A 23979-nucleotide genomic window follows, 5' to 3' on the forward strand; every position below is an offset into this window, starting at 1 on the left:
ACGAAATTGGGGAGAAAAAGGGGTAAAATTCAACAACAACAAAAAAAAAACAAAAAAAAAAAAAAAAAAAGCTGCTGGAAGTAAGCTGATAATGGACTCATAATGCCATGCAGATCATAGACATGGGAACTATCACACACACACACACACATCTACAGTAGGTCAGTTTACAGTGAAAGAAGAATGGAGAGAGAAAAAGAAAGGCTTGGTATCACACCATACTCACAGAGAAAAGGATGGAGAATCTCCAACAAGCATTAGGCTGGATTTAAAACTAAGTGTTAAGGCTAACTGATCCAGGCATCAACTAACGATGTAATGTGCTTACTTTGGCTTGGCTTCAGCTCGGCTGGGGAGTGGAGACTACCTAGTATGGTGTAGGTCTACCTCGAGGTTTCTCACAACACAATCCTATATGGCACCCTATTCCCTATATAGTGACTGTCAAAAGCTAGTGCACTAGGCCTATCTAAGGAATTGGGTACCACTTAGAACGCAGGCCAGTATGTATTCAGGTCAAATTTAAACATCATGGCCGCCACATGAATTAAGTCCAACTAACAAGACTCTTGAAATAAAATGGCCGATATCATAATATTTGAAGTACTCCAAAGTACTCCTGTAAGCCTGCCTTGGGCTCCTAGCAGATGTGGTATAGGTGTTTCCTGTATGAAACATTATGGAGTCTTAAAAGGAAGCCTGGGTAATGCAAACATGTCATAAATATGCCCACTTTGATTAATTATTTGTCAATTATGCTTTTATATACAAATGTCAAATATATGTCAGCAATCCTTCCTCCAAAGGACCATCCTGTGAATACAATTTTGAGAAAATCATGATATTTTCTTGTCCTGGTATTGTCAGGAATCATTCATAAGAAATACTTTATGGCTGGAGGGGTTACCTCAGCCTTCTCAGGGGCCCTCCAGATGTTACCTGGGCGAGGATATTTAGAGTGCACACATCCCCCAGTGTGTTAGGTAAACACGGCCAATCGCACCATCCACAACAGTAGAGACCTTTAGTTAGCCTACCTCTTTGTCATGGACGCAATTTGACGAACACAGGCGGAACAGTAGGACACTTCACAGCATCATACTGTATATTCAATCATGTGCACAAATGACATTTTCTACAGGACAAGCCAAAGAAACAGAAAAGAACCAAAAATATTATTTTGAGTCAGTCCATGTCATGGTTTGTTATTGACTTGAATAAGATATGACAGGGAGGTATTCTGAGATGGTACAGCTATACAAAGCACACATTGGGCCTACGTGAGATGGATCCAGTGAGCATGGTAAAGGGCTTACCTTGGTGACTGTGTGATGTCATTGTTGACAGGATGGTCCTTGGAGAATCCACAGTGAAGTTGTAAAATATACAGCCTGGAGAGGAGGACGACGGGATAGGTGGAGTGTGTGTGGGTGGGTCGGGGGGTTTAGTGTGTGTGTAGGGAAGGGGGCTGGTCTGATGTGTACCAAGATCAGGGCCACAGTACTCCTCAGCAGGAAACACAATCACCCACAGGTCTCTTCACTGATCAGCAACAGGAAACACAACCACCCACAAGTGTCTTCACTGGTCAGCAACAGGAAACAGTCCTCCACCTTACAGCCTACTGTTCAGGTAATCCAATCAGAGACACCCGCTCACTTGTACCAGCCTTTTAAAAAAAACACAAAAAAGAGAGAATGACGCATTAGCAACATAAATCTGAGCTGGATTCAGAAACAATCATTCATTCTTGGTTTCTCAAATGATTGCCTCGCCTGGTTCACCAACTACTTCTCTGATAGAGTTCAGTGTGTCAAATCGGAGGGTCTGCTGTCCGGACCTCTGGCAGTCTCTATGGGGGTTCCACAGGGTTCAATTCTTGGACCGACTCTCTTCTCTGTATACATCAATGAGGTCGCTCTTGCTGCTGGTGAGTCTCTGATCCACCTCTACGCAGACGACACCATTCTGTATACTTCCGGCCCTTCTTTGGACACTGTGTTAACAACCCTCCAGGCAAGCTTCAATGCCATACAACTCTCCTTCCGTGGCCTCCAATTGCTCTTAAATACAAGTAAAACTAAATGCATGCTCTTCAACCGATCGCTACCTGCACCTACCCGCCTGTCCAACATCACTACTCTGGACGGCTCTGACTTAGAATACGTGGACAACTACAAATACTTAGGTGTCTGGTTAGACTGTAAACTCTCCTTCCAGACCCATATCAAACATCTCCAATCCAAAGTTAAATCTAGAATTGGCTTCCTATTTCGCAACAAAGCATCCTTCACTCATGCTACCAAACATACCCTTGTAAAACTGACCATCCTACCAATCCTCGACTTTGGCGATGTCATTTACAAAATAGCCTCCAATACCAATACTCAACAAATTGGATGCAGTCTATCACAGTGCAATCCGTTTTGTCACCAAAGCCCCATATACTACCCACCATTGCGACCTGTACGCTCTCGTTGGCTGGCCCTCGCTTCATACTCGTCGCCAAACCCACTGGCTCCAGGTCATCTACAAGACCCTGCTAGGTAAAGTCCCCCCTTATCTCAGCTCGCTGGTCACCATAGCATCTCCCACCTGTAGCACACGCTCCAGCAGGTATATCTCTCTAGTCACCCCCAAAACCAATTTTTTCTTTGGCCGCCTCTCCTTCGGGTTCTCTGCTGCCAATGACTTGAACGAACTACAAAAATCTCTGAAACTGGAAACACTTATCTCCCTCACTAGCTTTAAGCACCAACTGTCAGAGCAGCTCACAGATTACTGCACCTGTACATAGCCCACCTATAATTTAGCCCAAACAACTACCTCTTTCCCAACTGTATTTAATTTTTATTTATTTATTTATTTTGCACCCCATTATTTTTATTTCTACTTTGCACATTCTTCCATTGCAAAACTACCATTCCAGTGTTTTACTTGCTATATTGTATTTACTTTGCCACCATGGCCTTTTTTGCCTTTACCTCCCTTCTCACCTCATTTGCTCACATTGTACATAGACTTGTTTATACTGTATTATTGACTGTATGTTTGTTTTACTCCATGTGTAACTCTGTGTCGTTGTATCTGTCGAACTGCTTTGCTTTATCTTGGCCAGGTCGCAATTGTAAATGAGAACTTGTTCTCAACTTGCCTACCTGGTTAAATAAAAGGTTAAATAAATAAATTAAATAAATTAAATTCTGAATCCCCCTACACTAACACAACATTAAGTGTACAGATGTAATGATTACCCACAACAAACACAGACTACTAGACCACCCATCATGTGGGAGGATGTGTGTTGAGAGAGGTGGGGTAGGGGGTTGTGGTAAGGGCTTCTCAAGAGAGTGGAGCTGCGGGACAAACCTCCAAAAGTCGGTCACAGCTGGCACACATTCACGCTTTGTGATGGAAAGGGGTTTGTGTGCGTGTCTGTGTAGAGGAGGGGGTAAACCCCTGGGGCGCTATTCCCCTGCACTCTCTCTCTCTATGGGCTTTGCTTGGTGTGTGTGTGTCCACGCTTGTCTGGCCCCATTGTCCCCAAACTGGTTGTGTGATACAGGGTGACAGATTTGCAGAGAGAGTCCCTCTAGCTCAGAGAAAGAGACCCAGGGCGTATAGCTCTAGGACCAATCTACAATATAATATTGTAACTCATCTTCAGTACCTGGTATATTTTTACACGCTACATACACATCTACACATTCTTTAATTATATATACATTTGGCATGAATGTAAAAAAAAACTGCTTTCTGATGAATAAATAAAACGTAGGCATACTAAAATAATCAGTAGGATGTTGTACTAAAACACAATAGCTAAAATGCACTCCGTCTTTCGCTCTCTGACCACAATTTCACCAGCACGCCCCCCATTCACAAAAAAAGGTTGACGCATACAGCTACTTCACCACCGCCCATTGCCAGACACAGCTGACTTTCCCAGTCATTTCTCCTTTAACATTGCGTAACATTACGATCTAGAACGGCAAAAAAATTGCTGATACACTATCCCTATCAACATGTATGTGTAGCACTATCCACCGCCATGTTCTAAAAATAGAACACAGGAACAAATCAAGGCACGTCAGAGACCGTGCGCTGCTAATAATTTCGCGCGCCAGATACGCATTTCGCGATCTAACATACATATTCTTCCGCACGCAGCACGTCGGACAATAATAATAAGCACTCTTTCTATATCCAACATATTGTGCTAATTCAATTTATATTTTGTATGAATAAGTCTATTATTACCGCGAGCAGCTCAACTGGAAACTTCGGGCAGCAGACGTTGTTTTGATAGGATTGTCCCCGCGCCCGTAATCGATGCATCATGCCTAAGCAACATCCTGAATATTTTCGCACTTCAAAGAGCTACATTCGTCGAAAAGATAAACGATATGCTCACCTAGAAGCTCCAAGAGGCGGCACTGTCCGGAGAAAGATGCAGAATAATTATGTTGACTTTACCACTAGGGAAGTCTACTGGCGAAATAATCATTTTCTGACAGATTCCGCCATACTTGATTTTGGTTACGGAGTCACGTGTCGCGTCCCTGCATTTATCCAAGAATTGAGAGGCGTGGTTTGCTATCAATATCAAATTGTTAAAATGTTGCAGCTGTGATAGCAAAAGTGAGCATTTATAACTGTTCTAATGATATTATATTTAATTTGTTTATATATTTAATGTTATGGATTCACTACTTTAGTGAGTCTACTTACCATAATAGCCTACTTGTGTTATGGGCTGATACAAGAAAGGGCGTGTCGTGTGCCATTGACTACGTATTGTTATGGTGCCAAAATAGCTGGGCCCCTACATATCATCTATTGATCTATGGAATTGTAGCCTTTCTCTACAATTACGTTTATTCATACATTGTCATTAGATTCACATAATCGATAGTTATTCAATATGCCGACTAAACCAGTAGCATAACGACGTTTGTATGACAGCATTGTTTTACAATATTAGGCTATAACAGCTGGCTAACGGGAAAGTCTAGTACACACCCCCCTTCTCTAATAGATAATACGGGAGTTTTTTTTTTTTTTGCAATAAAGGTTCCATAACCTATATGGAACCTTACTCTTGACGCTAACACATCTCTCCGTCTACCTCTGGGATATTGTCACAACAACATTGTGCCGCATTTGACAGCATAAGCAATATGAGTTGGATGATTTATCCAATTCTGGCTCATTGCCAGATGAAAACTCTTTCTCTCTGCAGCTGTGTAATCTAATAGTGTTTATTTCCATGACTTAATTATATTTTGCGTCTCATCCAGCCACATTCACAACACAAGGAGCGGTCAGCAGAGTTAACCACACCGCTGTTTGACTGTTAATAAGGCCGCTGCTACTGAAACTGCCAACTGGAATCGGTCTATTACCCATCATCAGACAAATTGAGATATAGGACTGCTCAATCAGTATCTGTTTCCAGATCAGTTTTTCTGAGCTGGGGAATAACATCCTAAAATCCTTATTTTCCAGATTTTTTTTTTTTTTTTTATCATTTAGGTGCAGTCCATAAAATGTGCATATTTAAATAACCCTTGTCTACGGGCTCACTAACATGATTATATCATATTCTTCAAAATAATCAAAGGTTGGGCATATTATAACTAATTACAATACACTATCAACAATCAGGAGAAGGAAATCAAACAGATTGTACCTTAAAAAAAATAATACAAAGCATATCCATTCTGTCATGAAGACAGATTGTGTTATTCCATCTTTAACCCCACATTTCCGAACACCAGTGATTGAATAGAATAGGACCCCTTTAGTTCAAGTAATTTCTCCCGCCCAGCACAAATTATGGCCTGTTGGGAAGGCTGTATCCATAGTAACGGAGGATTATCATTTCTCTGGATGATCTACAGTGCATTAGTTATGTAACTGAGCAGTCTTGGAGACATGTCTCATGTTGGCAAGCCTGAGAAAGATAAGCTCTTTAGGGGAAAGCCACAGGGATATTTTCCCCAGCCTGAGAAAGTAGATATACCAAAAGGGTTCTCCTTGGAACCAACAAGGGTTCTTCTATGGGGACAGCTTATGAATCCTTTTTGAATCCTCTTTTCTAAGAGTGTATGATAGTCAATACTAGCCATCTGGTGGCATTTTACTCACAATTTGCAAGGCTTGAGTACTATTAGCAGGCCTAATAAAAATTGATTCTTCATGTACCTATAATTGTTTATCTGTCATCGATGGCTGCACTGGGTAAGGTTAATCATTGTCCTGCTACTGAACTACCGTGAGGCTTACCTCAACATCGTTCACATATCTATGCTATGCATTCTCTACATGGTTAATCAGGTATTTCAAGCTAAACAAGACCTACATGTGAGAACATTTACAATAATACTATCTCTGTGAGATGTATGGAGGCTAGCTGTACTGTATCCAACCCATGTGACAGTGTTTTCACTATCTGATCATGAGATCAATCTTATCCTTTCAGAGCATTGGCATTAACATGACTTGCAGTAGTAGCCCTGCTTCCTGGAACACACTGATGAAGAATGAAGTGTGTGTGTGTGTATATGTGTGTGTGCCTGTGGAACTACCTATACATGTGTGCCGGTGTGTAAGTGAGTGAGTGCATGCATGCGCATGTAAGTATGTGTGTGCACGTGTGTCTGGGGTAATGCCTCCCAGCTGTGTTGGAGACGTAGAGATTGAGAGCAATGACGTCAAAGGAGCATCAAGATTGGTGTATACTATCTGGGGCTCCCTAAACTCAATGAACTTCTGATTAGCATTTTGGTTATTAGCACATTAGCTGCTGTAACTGGGACTGCATGCACATCTCCAGCTCTTACCTGGGAGTTAATTGTCTACAATATTCTCGTTCAGTGGTCCCTTAAAGAGATCAGCTGTGCACGTTATTCATATAGATTGTGTCTATATGCCTTGGAGGAAGATGCGTGGACTCATTTGCAAGTTCAGTGACATGCTAGAATTATTATAACATATTCTTACACAAAGTCTGTCAACATGAGAAAATGTGTTAATAACAATCTTTTTATAACAAGCTTTCCATTGTTTTATCCAACGTCAACTTTGACATCTCTCTTTACACTGACACACACATACATTTGTAGGATCTTAATTTGAGCCAGTTTGCTACAACAGGAAAATAGTCCTGCAGCAACAGGACATGTGAATATTATGTGTATTAAAATTAATTTTTAAAAATTGTAGGGGTTGATCCATTTTTCGTTAGGGCAAATCAAGTCTGACATTTTAAAGTGGAAATTGCTAACTTTAGAAGCCTTTTTTTTAAACCTCGAATAGACTACAAGATTGCATTCCCTGCTGTGCAGCAACAAAAGAGTGAAGATACTACATCTGTAAATAACCTCCATTTAGACAACAGTGTAAAAGGATCTGCCATTTCTTCTGACAGCTAAATTACTGCATGACACACACAAAAAACAGACAGAGAGACACTCCCCAAAATGTTCTCTGACCCTGGAAACTAGGCACTCAGGAAAGCTTTATTGTTTACACATGTGTGGGAGCCGAGGTTATAATAGTGAACTAAAACTGAAACTAAAACTACTCGTGAAAAACAATCATTAACAAACCCATTCTAAAAAAGATAACTACACTGAATCTATTATTTTTGATTTCAAAACGATCAGAAATAAAATAAAAATCATGAATTATGTTCAGTTTTAGTTGTTTTTTTCTAAACTTTGGACAAAAATTGAAGGGGGTTTTCAATTGAAGGGGGTTTTCGGATAGAGCCGGCAAGGAGATAGCGATGTTTCAAATAGGCTTAGCTTGTGCATCACTAGCTATCACCAAAGACAGTACCGTTTGACGATAGGCAGAAACTGCTTCTCCAATAAAAATCCCAGGTAACACTTGTAGGAGATGTCATGTGGACGTTAGCTAGCTATGATCATGCGCAGAACCACACACAGTCTAACGGTCATCTCGCGCCGAACTGTGCATATGCAGGCCGTCAAATCAAAGGCACTCCCTCAATATAAAATAGTTTTTTGACGAAAAAGAAAACGTTTCAGTTTGTCACTATCATAATGTCTTAGTCACAACATATTTAACTACTGAAAACATTGGCTTGAATCTAGGCTGTGCCTTTAGATTTTGATATAATCAACAACTAAGGAAGATTTTTTTTTCACTTCCCTCATTGACTTCTGAAACCCCAAACCCATGCCTGTTCTGTTTGGGCTGTTTCACATGCATTCCCGGATGACTCAGGATGTTGCGCCTCTGGGTTTAGAGAAACTCTGTGCTTCTTATTGTGACGAGATTTGTCCTAGAGACAGTACTGAGCGATTTCCCCTTAGGCCAGCTGCTAAGTAAAAATTGGCTATATTGTAAAACATTTATACAAACAGAAATGTGTTTTTTGGTGTTCATTTAACGTTAGGTTTAGGCATTCTAGTTAGCAGTGTGGTTAAGGTTAGGTTTAAAATCAGATTTTATAACTGGGTGGCTTTGCTAGCTAGTGACCACTCCACAGAGCTGCATCCAGAACAAGATTCATGCCGAAAAACGCTAACCTGTGAAAAACACGGCTCAGTAGCTAACTTGATTCTTCTTACATACTGTACATGTACTACTTAAGTTAAAAAGCATTGGACTGGTGGCAGGTAGTCTAGCGGTTAAGAGTGTTGGGCCAGAGCGACTAGGTGAAAAATCTGCCGATGTGCCCCTTGAGCAAGGCACTTAACCCTATTTGGTCCTCTAAGTCGCTCTGGATAACAGCATCTGCCAAATGACTAAAATGTGTAAATATGGGTAAGAGAGTTTTGTCCTATCATATTTATTGCATCAGTCTCTGCACTATTCCTTTTAATTCCAAGTCACACAAAAAAACTGTACAACACAAATGGCTCCTAGCCAACCACACTTGCTTTCTGACCATAACAGTAACACTAAAACTGAAACTAAATCATATAAAAACGAATTAAAAATATTTTGATACAACTTCAACTACAAAAAAAACGAGGAAATCAGGTCTGAAATTAAACAGAATTTCAAATAATATAAAAACAACTAGAAAATGTCTAACTAATATAAAAACACAAAACTATAATAACCTTGGTGGGAGCTATAGAAATAGTTATCAAAGTTAAGAACGGCCGTATCTACGGCCAGTACAGTGGTAGATACACTTCAACTTGGCTGTTTCTGTCATAAGGGGTGAGGCCATACTTCTATTCAGTTAAATGTTGATTTTACAGACACAACTGTAGGCTCTTTGAAAAGTTGTAGAGACCTATATATTTGGAAGAAAACGTGTTCTAAATGCATTAGAAACTCTCAGCTCTTATTAAATATAACAACTGACTTGGGATCAGTTCTTCCCACCACAGCTACGGCCAAACTACACTGAGTGAATAGACCCACAGTGTTCCTGGACCTGTGGTTATGACTTTAGCAGTCAACCGCAGCACTGAGAGCAGAGTGTATGGAGAACACAAGGCCCCGTTTTAGTCTAACTGGCTATAAGTGGTTGCAAAGGGAAGTCTGTTCCTCACCCAACATCAGCCACAAATCACTGTCCCACAGTACACAGACCTCACTGATACTACAAAGGAGTTCACAGCTGAAAACATACCTGTTTACATACCCTGTTAATATGTCAACTTGTCTTTTTTTACAGAGTATGTTTGGCCCAGGAAATGAATATTGAATGAGTATAGTGGGTTATCTCCAAAATACCTATGCCTAGCATTGATGGGCTGGTCAGAGTCATATAGACCCATATCCACTATGTAAGACTGGTGTGAATATGTTTCACACCAACTAAGACAAGGGTTCTAAATTCCACCAACAATTCTCAACACCAGCTTCTGGCCTCTTCACACGTTACTGGCTAAATGTATTCTGTCCAGACATCAACTTGGCTATGTCAGCAGTGAAGCGAAGAAGCCACAGTTTGTGAACTAGGCCATGCTCATTATTTGTAGCATGTGTCATACAGAACATCATGTGAGTGAAAAAAGGTGCCCTACATCAATGGTTGTCAAACCTCTCCTCAGAGACCCCCAGCCGTTCCATGTATTTGATCTATTCCAGAGCTAGCACACCTGATTCAACTCGTCAACTAATTATCAAATCCTTCATTGGATAAATCAGGTGAGCTAATACAGGGCTAAAATAAAATAGTGAAACGTCTGTGGGTCCCCAGGGAGAGGGTTGAGAACCACTGCCCTACATAACAAGAGAAAATGAAAAAATCGATCACCTTTATGTTTGCAAATGGAAACTAGGTTTAGGGAGAATGAAAGGGAAATGGGGGGCTGTAATGTGTTGAAACAGCCATAAAGTGTTCTTGTTAAACGAAAGCAGAGCAAGGCTTTTACAGTAGAGCCAACTAGTCCACAAGTTTCCACCAAAGGGTCCCAGACCTGCACACTCATTATGTTTCCCTCCCTCTCTAACAGCTTCCAGGCCCTAGAAAATGAGCCTGGAATTACAGTGTGTGTGTGTGTCTGTGTCTCTCTGTGTGTGTGCGCGCTAGCTTATGTGCATTTGTGTGAGTGTGTAAGTACACTACCGGTCAAAAGTTTTAGAACACCTACTCATTCAAGGGTTTTTCTATATTTGTACTATTTTCTACATTGTAGAATAGTGCAGACTCAACACTATGAAATAACACATATGGAATCATGTAGTAACCATAAAAGTGTTAAACAAATTAAAATATATTTAATATTTGAAATTCTTTAAATAGCCACCCTTTGCCTTGATGACAGCTTTGCACACTCTTGGCATTCTCTCAACCAGTTTCATGAGGTAGTCACCTGGAATGCATTTCAATTAACAGGTGTGCCTTGTTAAAAATTCCTTTGTGGAATTTCTGACCATCTTAATGCATTTGAACAAATCAGTTGTGTTGTGACAAGGTAGGGGGGGGTATACATTTGATAAGACATGAAGGTCAGTCAATACGGAAAATTTCAAGAACTTTGAAAGTTTCTTCAAGTGCAGTCGCAAAAACCATCAAGCGTTATGATGAAACTGGCTCTCATGAGGACCGCCACAAGAAAGGATGACCCAGAGTTACCTCTGCTACAGAGGATAAGTTCATTTGAGTTACCAGCCTCAAAAATTGCAGCCTAAATAAATGTGTATATGTATTTCCCACCGTAAAGCATGGAGGAGGAGTGGTGGTGTGGGGGTGCTTTGCTGGTGACACTGTTTGTGATCTATTTAGAATTCAAGACAAAGTTAACCAGCATGGCTACCACAGCATTCTGCAGCGGTACGCCATCCCATCTGGTTTTGGCTTAGTGTGACTATCATTTGTTTTTCAACAGGACAATGACCCAACACACCTCCAGGCTGTGTAAGAGCTATTTGCCCAAGAAAGAGAGTGATGGAGTGCTACATCAGATGACCTGGCCTCCACAATTCCCCCGACCTCAACCAAATTGAGATGGTTTGGGATGAGTCGGACCGCAGAGTGAAGGAAAAGCAGGCAACAAGTGCTCAGCATATGTGGGAACTCCTTTAAGACTGTTGGAAAAGCATTCCAGGTAAAGCAGGTTGAGAGAATGCAAAGAGTGTGCCAAGCTGTCATCAAGGCAAAGGATGGCCATTTGCAAGAATCTCAAATATAAAATATATTTTGATTTGTTTAACACTTTTTTGGTTACTACATGATTCCATGTGTTATTTCCTAGTTTTGATGTCTTCACTATTATTCTACAATGTAGAAAATAGTAAAAATAAAGAAAAATACTTTTATGAGTAAAACTTTTGACCGGTAGTGTATGTGGGCGTGCTTTCTTATGTGCATGTATGGTATGTGTGTGTGTGTGTGTGTGTGTGTGTGTGTGTGTGTGTGTGTGTGTTGGTACAGCATCCCAGTGTTAATATTAAACAGGCTAATTTTTGTGATAAACTGATGTCAATTATGACTGATTCTGGTGTCTGACTGTTATGTCCTCCCTATGACAGTTTAAAGAAGCCCACCCAGCCCACACAGTTCAGTTATCGCATATGTCTGAGCAAGTAGGACAAATGTAGAGACCTGAAAAACATTGTTTCATGTGATTTCTAGACAGATTGGGGATTTAGATGGATTGAGATAAAGGAGAAACCATGGAAACAATACATGTCATGTTGCCTATATTTATTTTGCTATAGGAAATCCTCTCATTATCATACACAAATATATCACATCTGACATAACTATTGATAAACATTTTGCACTAATAGTACATTTCAAGCACTTGCGCAAATTTCACTGGGGACAGGGGACATGTCCGCCCCCCCACCACATTCTGAAAGTGCATTTTTGTCCCCCTCAGGTTTATTGGAATGTGATACAAAACAAGGAAATAGTGTGCTTTAGGACCATTCGGTTGCCTCTGAGCAGTAGGCTGTTTGGAGTGAAAAATATGACCCACCCACTTCTTAAACCAAAGTTGTGCCCTTGCTTTCAAGTAATATTAAGCCATAAGAAAATACAAAATATGCCTCCTCACAGGTGCTTCCTCACTTGGTATAGCATTTACCTTGTGTACCAATAACTAGTCTACCCAGGTTACCTTGACTGGTTTTCCTTATCATGGTGCAGTACTGTAGTGTTTGTCCACGCTGAAGGTCTGCTCATCAGTGAAACCCTCCCAGGCACAATGCCCGCAGGCAACCCCATGCCAGGCCTACCCTCCAGGATCAAAGACTCAGGAGCACGGAGAAGCCCAGACAAAGTACACAGACTTGAACAGTGAACATACAAGTGCTTTCATTTATAATAGTCAATGGCAGCCCCTCTTAGACATGAAAAGGAGCTCAATATAAAGTTTAAAAGGTCTGGCTTGCATGCATAGAGAGAGTCAAGCCAGGGCCAGTTACTCAATATTGATGCAAATTTCCTCATATTATTCTAAATTCTGTTTCCCCATCCCAGTGAAACAGGGGTCAGTGTGCTGCTGAGTTCGCCATTGTCTGACTGGCCTCGAAACAGTGCTCCTCTGCATCACAACTCCTCTAATTAACAGTCCAAACAGGTTGAGCCACACAAAATTGGATGGCTCCAGCCACATTTCAAGCTAGCTGAGGGGTGCTCTTAAGTTACTTTAAAAACGCTGTTACGCCGGCTTTCGGGTGGAAAAATAAACCATTACGATTCAGTTCTGCAATGCCCTAGTTTTTAAAACTGTCACTAGAATCCACGTGTGTTGGAACAGTCAAACCCCCACACAAGCCCAGGATATTGGTTTTAGCTCATGAAACCAGTAGGACTACCTCATTCCTTGCAGGGTTGGGTTCAATTCAAATTGAAGTCAGTCAAGTCAAATTCCTAGTCCAGTGAACTGGCAATATTTCTGTAACAACTTCTCAAACTGAGAAGCATTTTTTGGAAAAGTGTCAATGATTGAATTGAAAGCACTTCCTGAAGTGACCCTGGACCTGAGTTGAGGTTTGAATTTGAATGAAATATTTAAATAAAGCTTAACATAGGCCATGTCTGGACATTGCAGTGCATCAACTGGCCAACACTAAAAACATTCTTTAAATTTGTTATTTTATTATGGAAAACGGTGTTTGCGGTAAAAGCTTGTGGGTACATTTTAAAACTCTTGAGACTGGACGTCGTTGGCATTGCTGCCGTCGTCTTTAGGTAGTTTGGTCTTCTTGGGGAGTAACATGGCTTGGATGTTTGGAAGGACACCACCCTCCGATATGGTAACCGCACCCAGCAGCGTGTTCAACTCCTCGTCGTTCCGCACAGCTAGTTGAATGTGCCGTGGAGCAATGCGCGACTTCTTATTGTCACGGGCCGCGTTACCCGACAGCTCCAGGACTTCTGCGCAGAGATACTCCAGTATGGCAGCGAGGTAGACTGCAGCTCCTGTACCAATGCGGGTAGTATAACGTCCCTTCTTCAGCAGACGGTGAATTCGGCCTACAGGAAACTGGAGACCTGCCCTGACAGAGCGACTCGTGGAAGTCTTCGATTTGGAGACAGCGTTCTTTCCACGACCAGACATCTTGCAGAAACAAAGTACATGTTTTAGTGACTGTTGAAATTTTTCAAACATTGCCTCAAGTGCATCGCCAATATGCAAGCCCTCCTGGGAAGAGTTGTGGATGCAAAGAAGCTAATGCACCTGCCCTTCAGCTGGTGCCCACTCAATCACTACAATCCCACAGGCACACCATTTACACAGTTAACAGGACTACCAGACAACTTACTTTAAATAAAAATATGGAAAGTTAAGAGGACAAGGCATTTCACACAAATGAGAAGTTAGGAAAAAAAAACCGAAACATGTGTATACTCACGGCGACAGGCTGTTTGCAAGAACTAGAACAAGCCTAAACTGGAAATAACAGCAGCCATAGAGCCTTTTTTATGAAGGGAATAACAAGTTGCATTATTGAGGGGACCCGTTTTTCCCAAAGTCACATGTCGTAAATACTTATGTCTGATTGGATAGCCAATTAGATTAAAGGGAATTCACATGGGCCCCAATTCCAAATCGAGCCCTAGGCCCTACTCCTTACTACTCTGGATATATACAGTACGTTAGCAGATCCGATAGGGTAGGTGGAAGTTGTGCCATCTATCTTTCACCTATTATGTGTTCAGATAATTCACATTAGTCTACCAGAAAATATTACATTACAACAGTGTTTCCCAACTCCGGTCCTGAGTACCACAACAGTATATATTTTTGTTGTACCCGGACAAGCGCAGCCGATTGTAATTGCCAACTAATCATCAAGCCCTTGACAAATTGAAAAAGGTGCTTTTTTTCCGGAGCTACAACAAAAATGTGTGTTGTTGGAGGGACTCGAGGACCGGAGTTGGGAAACGCTTTATCAGAAGAGGGGAAGGATGAAAGCCAGCATGATGATAATGGTGTTATTGTGCCACCTAGTGAACAAGGTCGGATGTTACTCTCCGATGAAGTAGTCATGTTGAAGAAGTCCCGCCCACTTTGGCATGGATTGGTTGTTACTGTGAAGGGGGCGTGTCAAGCTTCAGGGCGAAATACCAATCGTATCAAATGTTTAATTGACGTCATCACGGAGCGCCAGAGGATTCCGGAGACTTTCCCACATGTGAAAAAAACATGAGGACACTATTTAGATGTTTTTCTCTTTAGCTAGTATTTGTTCTTCGGTCATCACCAAGGAATAACAATATTTAGCATTTTCTTTGATTGACTTAACATATTTTCTTAACCTGAATTCAACATTTGTCGCTCTAGCAAACTTTTCAGCTCTCAAGGTAGGCAGCTAATTTAAGTTAGCCACCTTGGTAACATCTAACGTTAGCTAGCTATCATGGATAACTCGGACGAAAATTCGGTACAATTCCACGGGGATGAAGAGATTATAGAAGTCATCGACCTTAACGAAACAGAGCAAAACCCAGGTAATGATGGTTGCATGCCTAGCTAGATAACGTTAGTTGGTCAGAATCAGATGCTTCAAGGGGTGTAGTTTAGTTCAAGTCCTTATAACTCTATGAGGACTTGCTACATGGACTGTCTTTGATTGAGCAAAATAAGTTGTCTCTTGGACGCTGGTGGCATTGTCTTGGTTAGACCTTCTATGAGTTAATGTCGTGGTATAAAACTAAGAGAGGTACATGTGTCAAGTACAGTAATACCTCACTTTGACGGACAGATGATTTGGCGGATGAGTTCGAGGACGTGGACGTCGGAGAGACTGAGGACGGAGACAATGAACAGGAAGACTGGGATACCGACGACGAGATGGAGCAGGAAAAGGAGCAAGATGACAGCGAACTCACCTTTTCCAAACACACGGGTACTAGCTAGCTAACTATTTCACCTCACTTGTGCTTTTCTTTCAGTCTCTAGACAACTCAGTGGCAGTTGCTGGTAGTAGGTCCATCTCATTATCTTGTCCATCACCACCACCACTATGTGGATGACTTTACAGTCATTTCATGTATTCCAGGTATTGAAGGGAAGGAGACAGGGTGGAAGCTATTGGATAGGCCAGGGACATGTATGGGTCTCTTTTTTTTCTGTTGTCACATTGACTTGTGTTTTCCAGGCTCCGTGTTCTGTGTGAGTCTGGACCCAGCCACAAACAGCTTGGCTGTGACAGGAGGAGAGGATGACAAGGCCTATGTCTGGAGAGTGAGTGACGGGGAAGTGCTGTTTGAATGTACAGGTGAGTCTCCATACTCTCCAAGCTGTCATCAATTAGTTGTTGTGCTTTTAATTTAGCTTTGACATCCCAATAGGACATTTCTTTATGCTACAGGATAGTTGAGCTCAGAATAAACAAGTATTTGTCCTTCTTTTTCCACAACCGTAGGCCATAAGGACTCCGTGACAAGTGTTTTATTCAGCCATGATTCTTCCCTGGTGGCCACGGGGGACATGAGTGGGCTGATCAAGGTCTGGAGGGTGGAGACCAAGCAGGAGGTGTGGTCCTTCGAGGTGGGAGACCTGGAGGTGAGGAAGAACACAGCCCAGCCCAAAACAGGGTGTGCATATTTGTTGTAGCCCAGCAGGAACACACTGCCACACCTGATTCAGCCTGATTAAGCTAGGTAGTTAAATCATTTTTGTGTGTGTGTGTTAGTGGATGGAGTGGCACCCCTGCGCCCCGGTGCTGCTGGCGGGCATGGCGGACGGTAACGTTTGGATGTGGAAGATCCCAGGGGGTGACTGTAGGACCCTGCAGGGCCCTGGCTGCCAGTCTACCAGTGGAAAGGTCCTGCCAGACGGTGAGACTGTCTCCCCAGCCAAGCGTAAAGGACAATTCAGCACAGAACACTCTACCATGATCTGTGCTGCCAGGTTGAACATGTAACAACTTTGTCTTTTCTCCACAGGGAAGAGAGCTGTGGTGGGCTATGAAGATGGCAACGTACGACTTTGGGACCTCAAGCAGGGAAATGCCACCCATGTGATTAAAGGTGAGTTTGGCCAAGTTGTCGCACGTCTGAACACAGTATGTGACCATCCCCACTACTGCCAGACGGCAGGATATGTGTCATGGTCACCGGAAACCAGTGTGGAATGTGTTTATTAGTGTACATAGCTTACTTTATATCTAGAGTAGATGACCAAACCCCAAATCCTAATCTGGACTTTTCTGAGGATAAAACAATAATAACTGCCACTGGACCAGCGGTAAGGAACAACTTCTATCCCCACTTAACTGTCTCCTCGCTTCTCTGGCCACCTCAGGTCATGATGGACACCAGGGGGCACTGACGTGCCTGACCTGTAACAAGGACGGCTCTCTGGTGCTGACGGGCTCTGTGGACGGCCGTGCCAAGCTCATCAACACTGCCACTGGCAAGGTGGGCAGCGGGCACTACTGTATTATAGAGAACACATAACTACTGTATTATAGAGAACACATAACTACTGTATTATAGAGAACACATAACTACTGTATTATAGAGAACGCATAACTACTGTATTATAGAGAACACATAACTACTGTGTTATAGAGAACACATACATACTGTGTTATAGAGAACACATAACTACTGTATTATAGAGAACACATAACTACTGTATTATAGAGAACACATAACTACTGTATTATAGAGAACACATAACTACTGTATTATAGAGAACGCATAACTACTGTATTATAGAGAACACATAACTACTGTGTTATAGAGAACACATACATACTGTGTTATAGAGAACACGTACATACTGTGTTATAGAGGACACATACATACTGTGTTATAGAGGACACGTAACTACTGTAGGATAGAGTACACGTAACTACTGTAGGATAGAGGACACATACAGTTGAAGTCTGAAGTTTACATACACTTAGGTTGGAGTCATTGAAACTCATTTTCAACCACTCCACAAATTTCTTGTTATTTAATCAACTATAGTTTTGGCAAGTCGGTTAGGACATCTACTTCGCATGACACAAGTAATTTTTCCAACAATTGTTTACAGACAGATTATTTCACTTATAATTCACTGTATCACAATTCTAGTGGGTAAGAAGTTTACATACACTAAGTTGACTGTGCCTTTAAACAGCTTGGAAAATTACAGAAAATTATGTCATGGCTTTAGAAGCTTCTGATAGGCTAATTGATGTCAATTGGAGGTGTACCTGTGGATGTATTTCAAGGCCTACCTTCAAACTCAGTGCCTCTTTGCTTGACATCATGGGGAAATTAGCCAAGACCTCAGAAAAAAATGGTAGACCTACACAGGTCTGGTTCATCCTTGGGAGCAATTTCCAAACGCCTGAAGGTACCACGTTCATCTGTACAAACAATAGTATGCAAGTATAAACACCATGGGACCATGCAGCTTTCATACCGCTCAGGAAGGAGACGCGTTCTGTCTCCTAGAGATGAATGTACTTTGGTGCGAAAAGTGCAAATCAATCCCAGAACAACAGCAAAGGACCTTGTGAAGATGCTGGAGGAAACGGATACAAAAGTATCTATATCCACAGTAAAACAAGTTCTATATCGACATAACCTGAAAGGCCGCTCAGCAAGGAAGAAGCCACTGCTCCAAAACCGCCATAAAAAAGCCAGACTACGGTTTGCAACTGCACATGGGGACAAAGATTGTACTTTTTGGAGGAATGTCCTCTGTTCTGATGAAACAAAAATGTAACTGTTTGGCCCTAATGACCATCGTTATGTTTGGAGGAAAAGGGGGGAGGCTTGCAAGCTGAAGAACACCATCCCAACCGTGAAGCACGGGGGTGGCAGCATCATGTTGTGGGAGTGCTTTGCTGCAGGAGGGACTGGTGCACTTCCCAAAATACATGGCATCATGAGGCAGGAAAATTATGTGGATATATTCAAGCAACATCTCAGGACATCAGTCAGGAAGTTAAAGCTTGGTTGCAAATGGATAATGACTCCAAGCATACTTCTAAAGTTGTGTCAAAATGGCTTAAGGACAACAAAGTCAAGTTATTGGAGTGGCCATCATAAAGCCCTGACCTCAATCCTATAGAACATTTTGTGGGCAGAACTGAAAAAGCTTGTGCGAGCAAGGAGGCCTACAAACCTGACTTCGTTACATCAGCTCTGTCAGGAGGAATGGGCCAAAATTCACCCAACTTATTGTGGGAAGCTTGTGAAAGGCTACCCGACACATTTGACCCAAGTGAAACAATTTAAAGGCAATGCTACCAAATACTAATTGAGTATGTAAACTTTTGACCTACTGGGAATGTGATGAAAGAAATAAAAGCTGAAATAAATCATTCTCTCTACTATTATTCCGACATTTCACATTCTTAAAATAAAGTGGTGATCCTAACGGACCTAAGACGGGGAATTCTTACCAGGATTAAGTGTTAGGAATTGTGAAAAACTGAGTTTAAATGTATTTGGCTAAGGTGTGTGTAAACTTCCAACTTCAACTGTAACTACTGTAGGATAGAGACCACGTAACTACTGGAGCTTCAGTAGAGACCACGTAACTACTGGAGCTTCAGTAGAGACCACGTAACTACTGGAGCTTCAGTAGAGACCACGTAACTACTGGAGCTTCAGTAGAGACCACGTAACTACTGGAGCTTCAGTAGAGACCACGTAACTACTGGAGCTTCAGTAGAGACTACGTAACTACTGGAGCTACGGTAGAGACCACGTACAGAGGACAGTGGGAATGAAAACAGTACTTCTGGGTTTACATGGTGGGACAGATGACATGATGACATGGGGAGATTGACATGCATTATTCACAAGAAAATGTTCTGTCATGTGTTCAATTGACCAACATGGTATGGGTTTTCGAGATGTGCTGTCCTGCTACTTATCAGTTGGTATATGCTGTATAACTGGAATGTATCTAATGGGGTGTGTAGGTGTTGGGTGTGTTCTCTGTGGACGGGGGCAAAGCCAAAGCCTCTCAGGAGGATGCCGAGGAGACCAACTCGGTGGAGTCAGTGGGGTTCTGCAATGTGTAAGACTTCATGTTTTTAACATAAGACCAGAATCACAAGTTAACCTTAAATGAACTACATGGCATACGGTGTGTAACAGTTGCCATGTTTTGAACGATGCCGTGTTCTCTGTTGTCCAGGTTGCCTCTGATAGCGGTGGCGTATCTGCATGGGACCCTGGCTATCTATGACCTCTCCTCACAGGTCCTCAGACACAAGTGTCAGCACCAGGTAAGAAACCAGCCATCCAGCAGGCTCACAACCAAACCCACAATAATCCTCTGATCATGGATTGTAGAGACGTGTTGCTCTGCTATTTTCAAATGCCTTGTTATATGCTCTATAAACGACTATTTGTGTGTGTCAGGCTGGCATTGTTAAACTGCAGTGGGAGGAGTCATCCTCTGTGGTGTCCACCTGTAGTCTGGACGGGGCGGTGAGGCTGTGGGATGCCCGCTCGGGAACCATGGTGTCAGAGTACCGTGGCCACCAGGCGGAGATCCTCGACTTCACACTCAACAGGTACACACACACACCCCTAAGTTTCCGCTAATCACAGATCCTAACCTTTTCAATTAGGCTTATGAACAAAACGTCTGACCCTGTATCAGTGGTTATGGGGAACTTGTATTCTACTTGAGCCAGAAAGGCTCCTATTCTCATCTGACTCTCTCTCCTCCTCCCACAGAGAAGCCTCTATGGCGGTCACTGCCTCTGGAGATCACCAGGCCAAACTCTTCTGCCTCCAACGGCCAGACCGTTAATAAGAGGAGCAGAGGGAGAAAGAGCGAGAGAAATGGGGATGGACTCAACCCCGATCGCGCTTTGTCGACAATGCACCTTAAAGGCAATATTCCCGTTTTTGTGGAGACCGTTTTAACAGTGGACACTGCATATATCGGCTCAATCCGAAGTTGTCGCTTAACCTCTCTGGGAAATGTGGGGCGGTAGCCAACAGCCAGTGAAAGCGCAGGGCGCCAAATTCAAAACAACAAAGATCTCATAATTAAAATTCCTCAAGCATACACGTATTTTACACCATTTTAAAGATACAATTCTTGTTAATCCAGCCACAGTGTCTGATTTCAAAAAGGCTTTACAGCGAAAGCACCACAAACGATTATGTTAGGTCACTACCAAGTCACAGAAAAACACTGCCATTTTTCCAGCCAAAGAGAGGAGTCACAAAAAGCACAAATTGAGATAAAATGACTCACTAACCTTGATGGTCTTCATCAGATGACACTCATAGGACTTCATGTTACACAATAAATGTATGTTTTGTTTGGTCAAGTTCATATTTATATTAAAAAAATCTCTTTTTACTTTGGCGCGTTACGTTCAGTAGTTCTAAAACATGCGGTGACTTTGCAGAGAGCCACATCAATTTACAGAAATAATCATCATAAATGTTGATGAAAATACAAGTGTTATACATGGAATTAGAGATATACTTCTCCTTAATGCAACCGCTGTGTCAGATTTAAAAAAAAAAACTTTACGGGAAAAGCAAACCATGCAATAATCTGAGTACAGTGTTCAGACAACAAAGCAGCCTACATATTGTGTAGTCAACATTAGTCAGAAATAGCATTATAAATATTTACTTACATTTGATGATCTTCATCAGAATGCACTCCCAGGAATCTCAGTTCCACAATAAATGTTTGATTTGTTCGATAAAGTTCATAATTTATGTCCAAATAGCTTCTTTTGTTAGGGAGTTTGGTAAACAAATCCAAACGCGCTTGCAAGTCCAGCCGAACGTTGAACGAAAAGTTCAAAAAGTTATATTACAGGTCGTAGAAACATGTCAAAGTAAGTATAGAATCAATCTTTAGGAGGTTTTTATCATAAATCTTCAATAATGTTCCAAATTGGAGAATTCCTATGTCTGTAGAAAAGCAATGGAATGAGAGCTAACTCTCTTGTGACTGTGCGTCACGAGCTCGTGGCACTCTGCCAGACACCTGGCTCAATCCCCTCTCATTCAGCCCCCCTTCACAGTAGAAGCCTGAAACAAAGTTCTAAAGACTGTTGACATCGAGTGAAAACCTTGGGAGGTGCAACATAACCAATATCCCACTGCATATTGGAATGGCAAAGAGTTAAAAAACTACAAACCTCAGATTTCCCATTTCCTGGTTGGATTTTTCTCCGGTTTTCACCTGCCATATGAGTTCTGTTATACTCACAAACATCATTCAAACAGTTTTAGAAACTTCAGAGTGTTTTCTATCCAATACTAATGATAATATGCATATATTAGCATCTGGGACAGAGTAGCAGGCTGTTTACTCTGGGCACCTTATTCATCCAAGCTACTCAATTACTGCCCCCCTGTCACCAAGAAGTTAAATGGCGCATTGTCAACAAAGCGCGATCGGATTGAATCCCGGCCTTTCATTGTGTTTTCTCACAACTGAGGGTTTTTGAAGTGTCTTGTATCGATTGTAGTCTGTCTGATCTATAGTAGACCTGCATTGTTCTAGAAGGTTCTAGAACTGCCCGCCATTCTACTCAGGTTTCTCAAGTAGAACCCACACAAAATATATGCATTCTAAGTGGTGTGGTAGTGTAGATGTTGGAACGCGTCAACCTAGAGGCAATGAAGCATCTACCAGTAGACCAATAGGATACGTCGTGTGGTCCTTGATTTATTACTAAATACACTTTCAACTACACCTTGGTGTTCCCTGTGCGATTTGGTTTGATGACATTATGAATACACATTAAGGTAATAGAGCTACGTAGAGATGGAGATCTCGATGATGTCCCCATAATATCTGGTGATTTGTGGAGTGTAATCCTCACTTTCTCCCTAAATCACCCCAATTATGTCAACTCAACCTTATGTACTGTAAATATATTGGGCCCTGTTGAAATACTTTAGAAATGCATCCGTCCTTCCTTTTCTGAAGTAATCATGAATCTGGATTGGTGGAAATAATGTGATAACTTTGCTTTCCCCTACCCCATCACTGACCTTAAGGAAACATGGAAGGAAGGGTGCATCACTGAAGTATTGGGACAGAGCCATGGGCTTTGTTCTGCTGTTGGTTGGAACCATTAAAGACGTTTTCAACCCAAGTCTCTAGGTTGTCCTGGTTCATTCCCAGCATCAGCTCTGCCTGAGAAGGCTTTGTGCAGACCGTCATTGAGTCACATATTGTCTCAAAAATGGCACCCTATTCTCTATAGTGGTCTTCCTTTGACTAAGACTGTGGTCAAAAGTAGTGCACTATATAGGGAATAGGGTGCGATTTGTTACACACTGTAGGGACCAGAACACTGCTGTGATTAGAGGTATGATAAGCATACTACAAAGTCAACTGCATCAAGAGATGACCTAATTTGTTGTAAACTTGGATCTGTGTGCTTGATCTAATGCATTCAGCCACGCTACAGGGTGCCCTAGCCAAAATAGCTTCTAGGCTAATCTAACATTATACAGATATGACTCAGACACAGTGCATTTGGAAAGTATTCAGACCCCTTGACATTTTGTTACAGCCCTTATTCAAAAATGTATTAAATAATGTTCCTCAATCTACACGCTACCCCATAATGACAAAGCGAAAACAGTTTTTTTTGTGGAAATGTATTGAAATAAAACTGATACTGTATTTACATAAGTGTTCAGAGACTCGTAATTGAGTTCAGGTGCATCCTGTTTCCATTGATCATCCTTGAGATGTTTCTACAGCTTGATTGGAGTCCACCTGCAGTCAAATCAATTGATTGGACATGATTTGGAAAGGCACACACCTGTCTATATAAGGTCCCACAGTTGACAGTGCATGTCAGAGAAAAAACCAAGCCATGAGGTCAAAGGAATTGTCTGTAGAATTCCCGAGACAGGATTGTGTCAAGCCAAAGATCTGGGGAAGGGTACCAAAAAATGTATGCAGCATTCAAGGTCCCCAAGAGATGCTAAACTACAGGACTGTCTGTAATACCAACATGTTTCAAGCAGACCACCATAGTCCCTGTGCTCAAGAACACTAAGGTAACCATCCTAAATGACTACTGACCTGAAGCACTCACGTCTGTAGCCATGAAGTGCTTTGA

General features: G+C 41.9%; 3 protein-coding genes across 5 annotated transcripts in view; 1 reads left to right on the forward strand and 2 right to left on the reverse strand.

Moving 5' to 3' along the window:
* LOC112253658 (histone deacetylase 4) overlaps nt 1-4535 on the reverse strand; it is a 93175-nt gene extending 88640 nt beyond the window's left edge. For all 3 annotated transcript variants that reach the window (XM_042323785.1, XM_042323784.1, XM_042323783.1), the window contains exons 1-2: nt 4415-4535; nt 1317-1669 (exon numbers count right to left, since the gene is read on the reverse strand). In XM_042323785.1, the coding sequence (XP_042179719.1) occupies nt 1317-1338 (22 nt within the window). In that variant the 5' untranslated portion in view covers nt 1339-1669; nt 4415-4535. The remainder of the gene's footprint in view (nt 1-1316; nt 1670-4414) is intronic.
* An 8991-nt stretch (nt 4536-13526) lies between these two features.
* LOC112266324 (late histone H2A.2.2-like) lies at nt 13527-14426 on the reverse strand. The gene is made up of 2 exons (XM_024443715.2): nt 14305-14426; nt 13527-14009 (listed from the first exon to the last, which is right to left on the reverse strand). Exon 2 carries the CDS (start codon nt 14007-14009, stop codon nt 13590-13592), a length of 420 nt encoding a protein of 139 aa, XP_024299483.1. The 5' UTR covers nt 14305-14426; the 3' UTR covers nt 13527-13589.
* A 629-nt stretch (nt 14427-15055) lies between these two features.
* Nucleotides 15056-20938, forward strand: LOC112266318 (angio-associated migratory cell protein). Its single transcript, XM_024443706.2, has 11 exons — nt 15056-15403; nt 15658-15801; nt 16054-16173; nt 16321-16460; nt 16591-16735; nt 16844-16927; nt 17202-17317; nt 19831-19928; nt 20049-20139; nt 20276-20430; nt 20597-20938. The coding sequence occupies exons 1-11, from the start codon at nt 15313-15315 to the stop codon at nt 20670-20672; spliced, it is 1260 nt and encodes a 419-aa protein (XP_024299474.2). The 5' UTR covers nt 15056-15312; the 3' UTR covers nt 20673-20938.
* The last annotated feature ends 3041 nt before the right edge of the window (nt 20939-23979 follow it).

Source organism: Oncorhynchus tshawytscha, linkage group LG07 (genome assembly GCF_018296145.1).
Source record: "Oncorhynchus tshawytscha isolate Ot180627B linkage group LG07, Otsh_v2.0, whole genome shotgun sequence".
In the NCBI taxonomy this organism is placed as follows: domain Eukaryota; kingdom Metazoa; phylum Chordata; class Actinopteri; order Salmoniformes; family Salmonidae; genus Oncorhynchus; species Oncorhynchus tshawytscha.

What these genes read in the sequence shown, in the direction of transcription:
- LOC112266324 (XM_024443715.2), bottom strand. Translation starts at nt 14,009, where the DNA reads ATGTCTGGTCGTGGAAAGAACGCTGTCTCCAAATCGAAGACTTCCACG.
- LOC112266318 (XM_024443706.2), top strand. Translation starts at nt 15,313, where the DNA reads ATGGATAACTCGGACGAAAATTCGGTACAATTCCACGGGGATGAAGAG. An exon ending in CACCTTTTCCAAACACACGG is followed by an intron (nt 15,802 to 16,053) that starts GTACTAGCTAGC and finishes TGTGTTTTCCAG; the next exon opens with GCTCCGTGTTCTGTGTGAGT. An exon ending in AGTGCTGTTTGAATGTACAG is followed by an intron (nt 16,174 to 16,320) that starts GTGAGTCTCCAT and finishes CCACAACCGTAG; the next exon opens with GCCATAAGGACTCCGTGACA.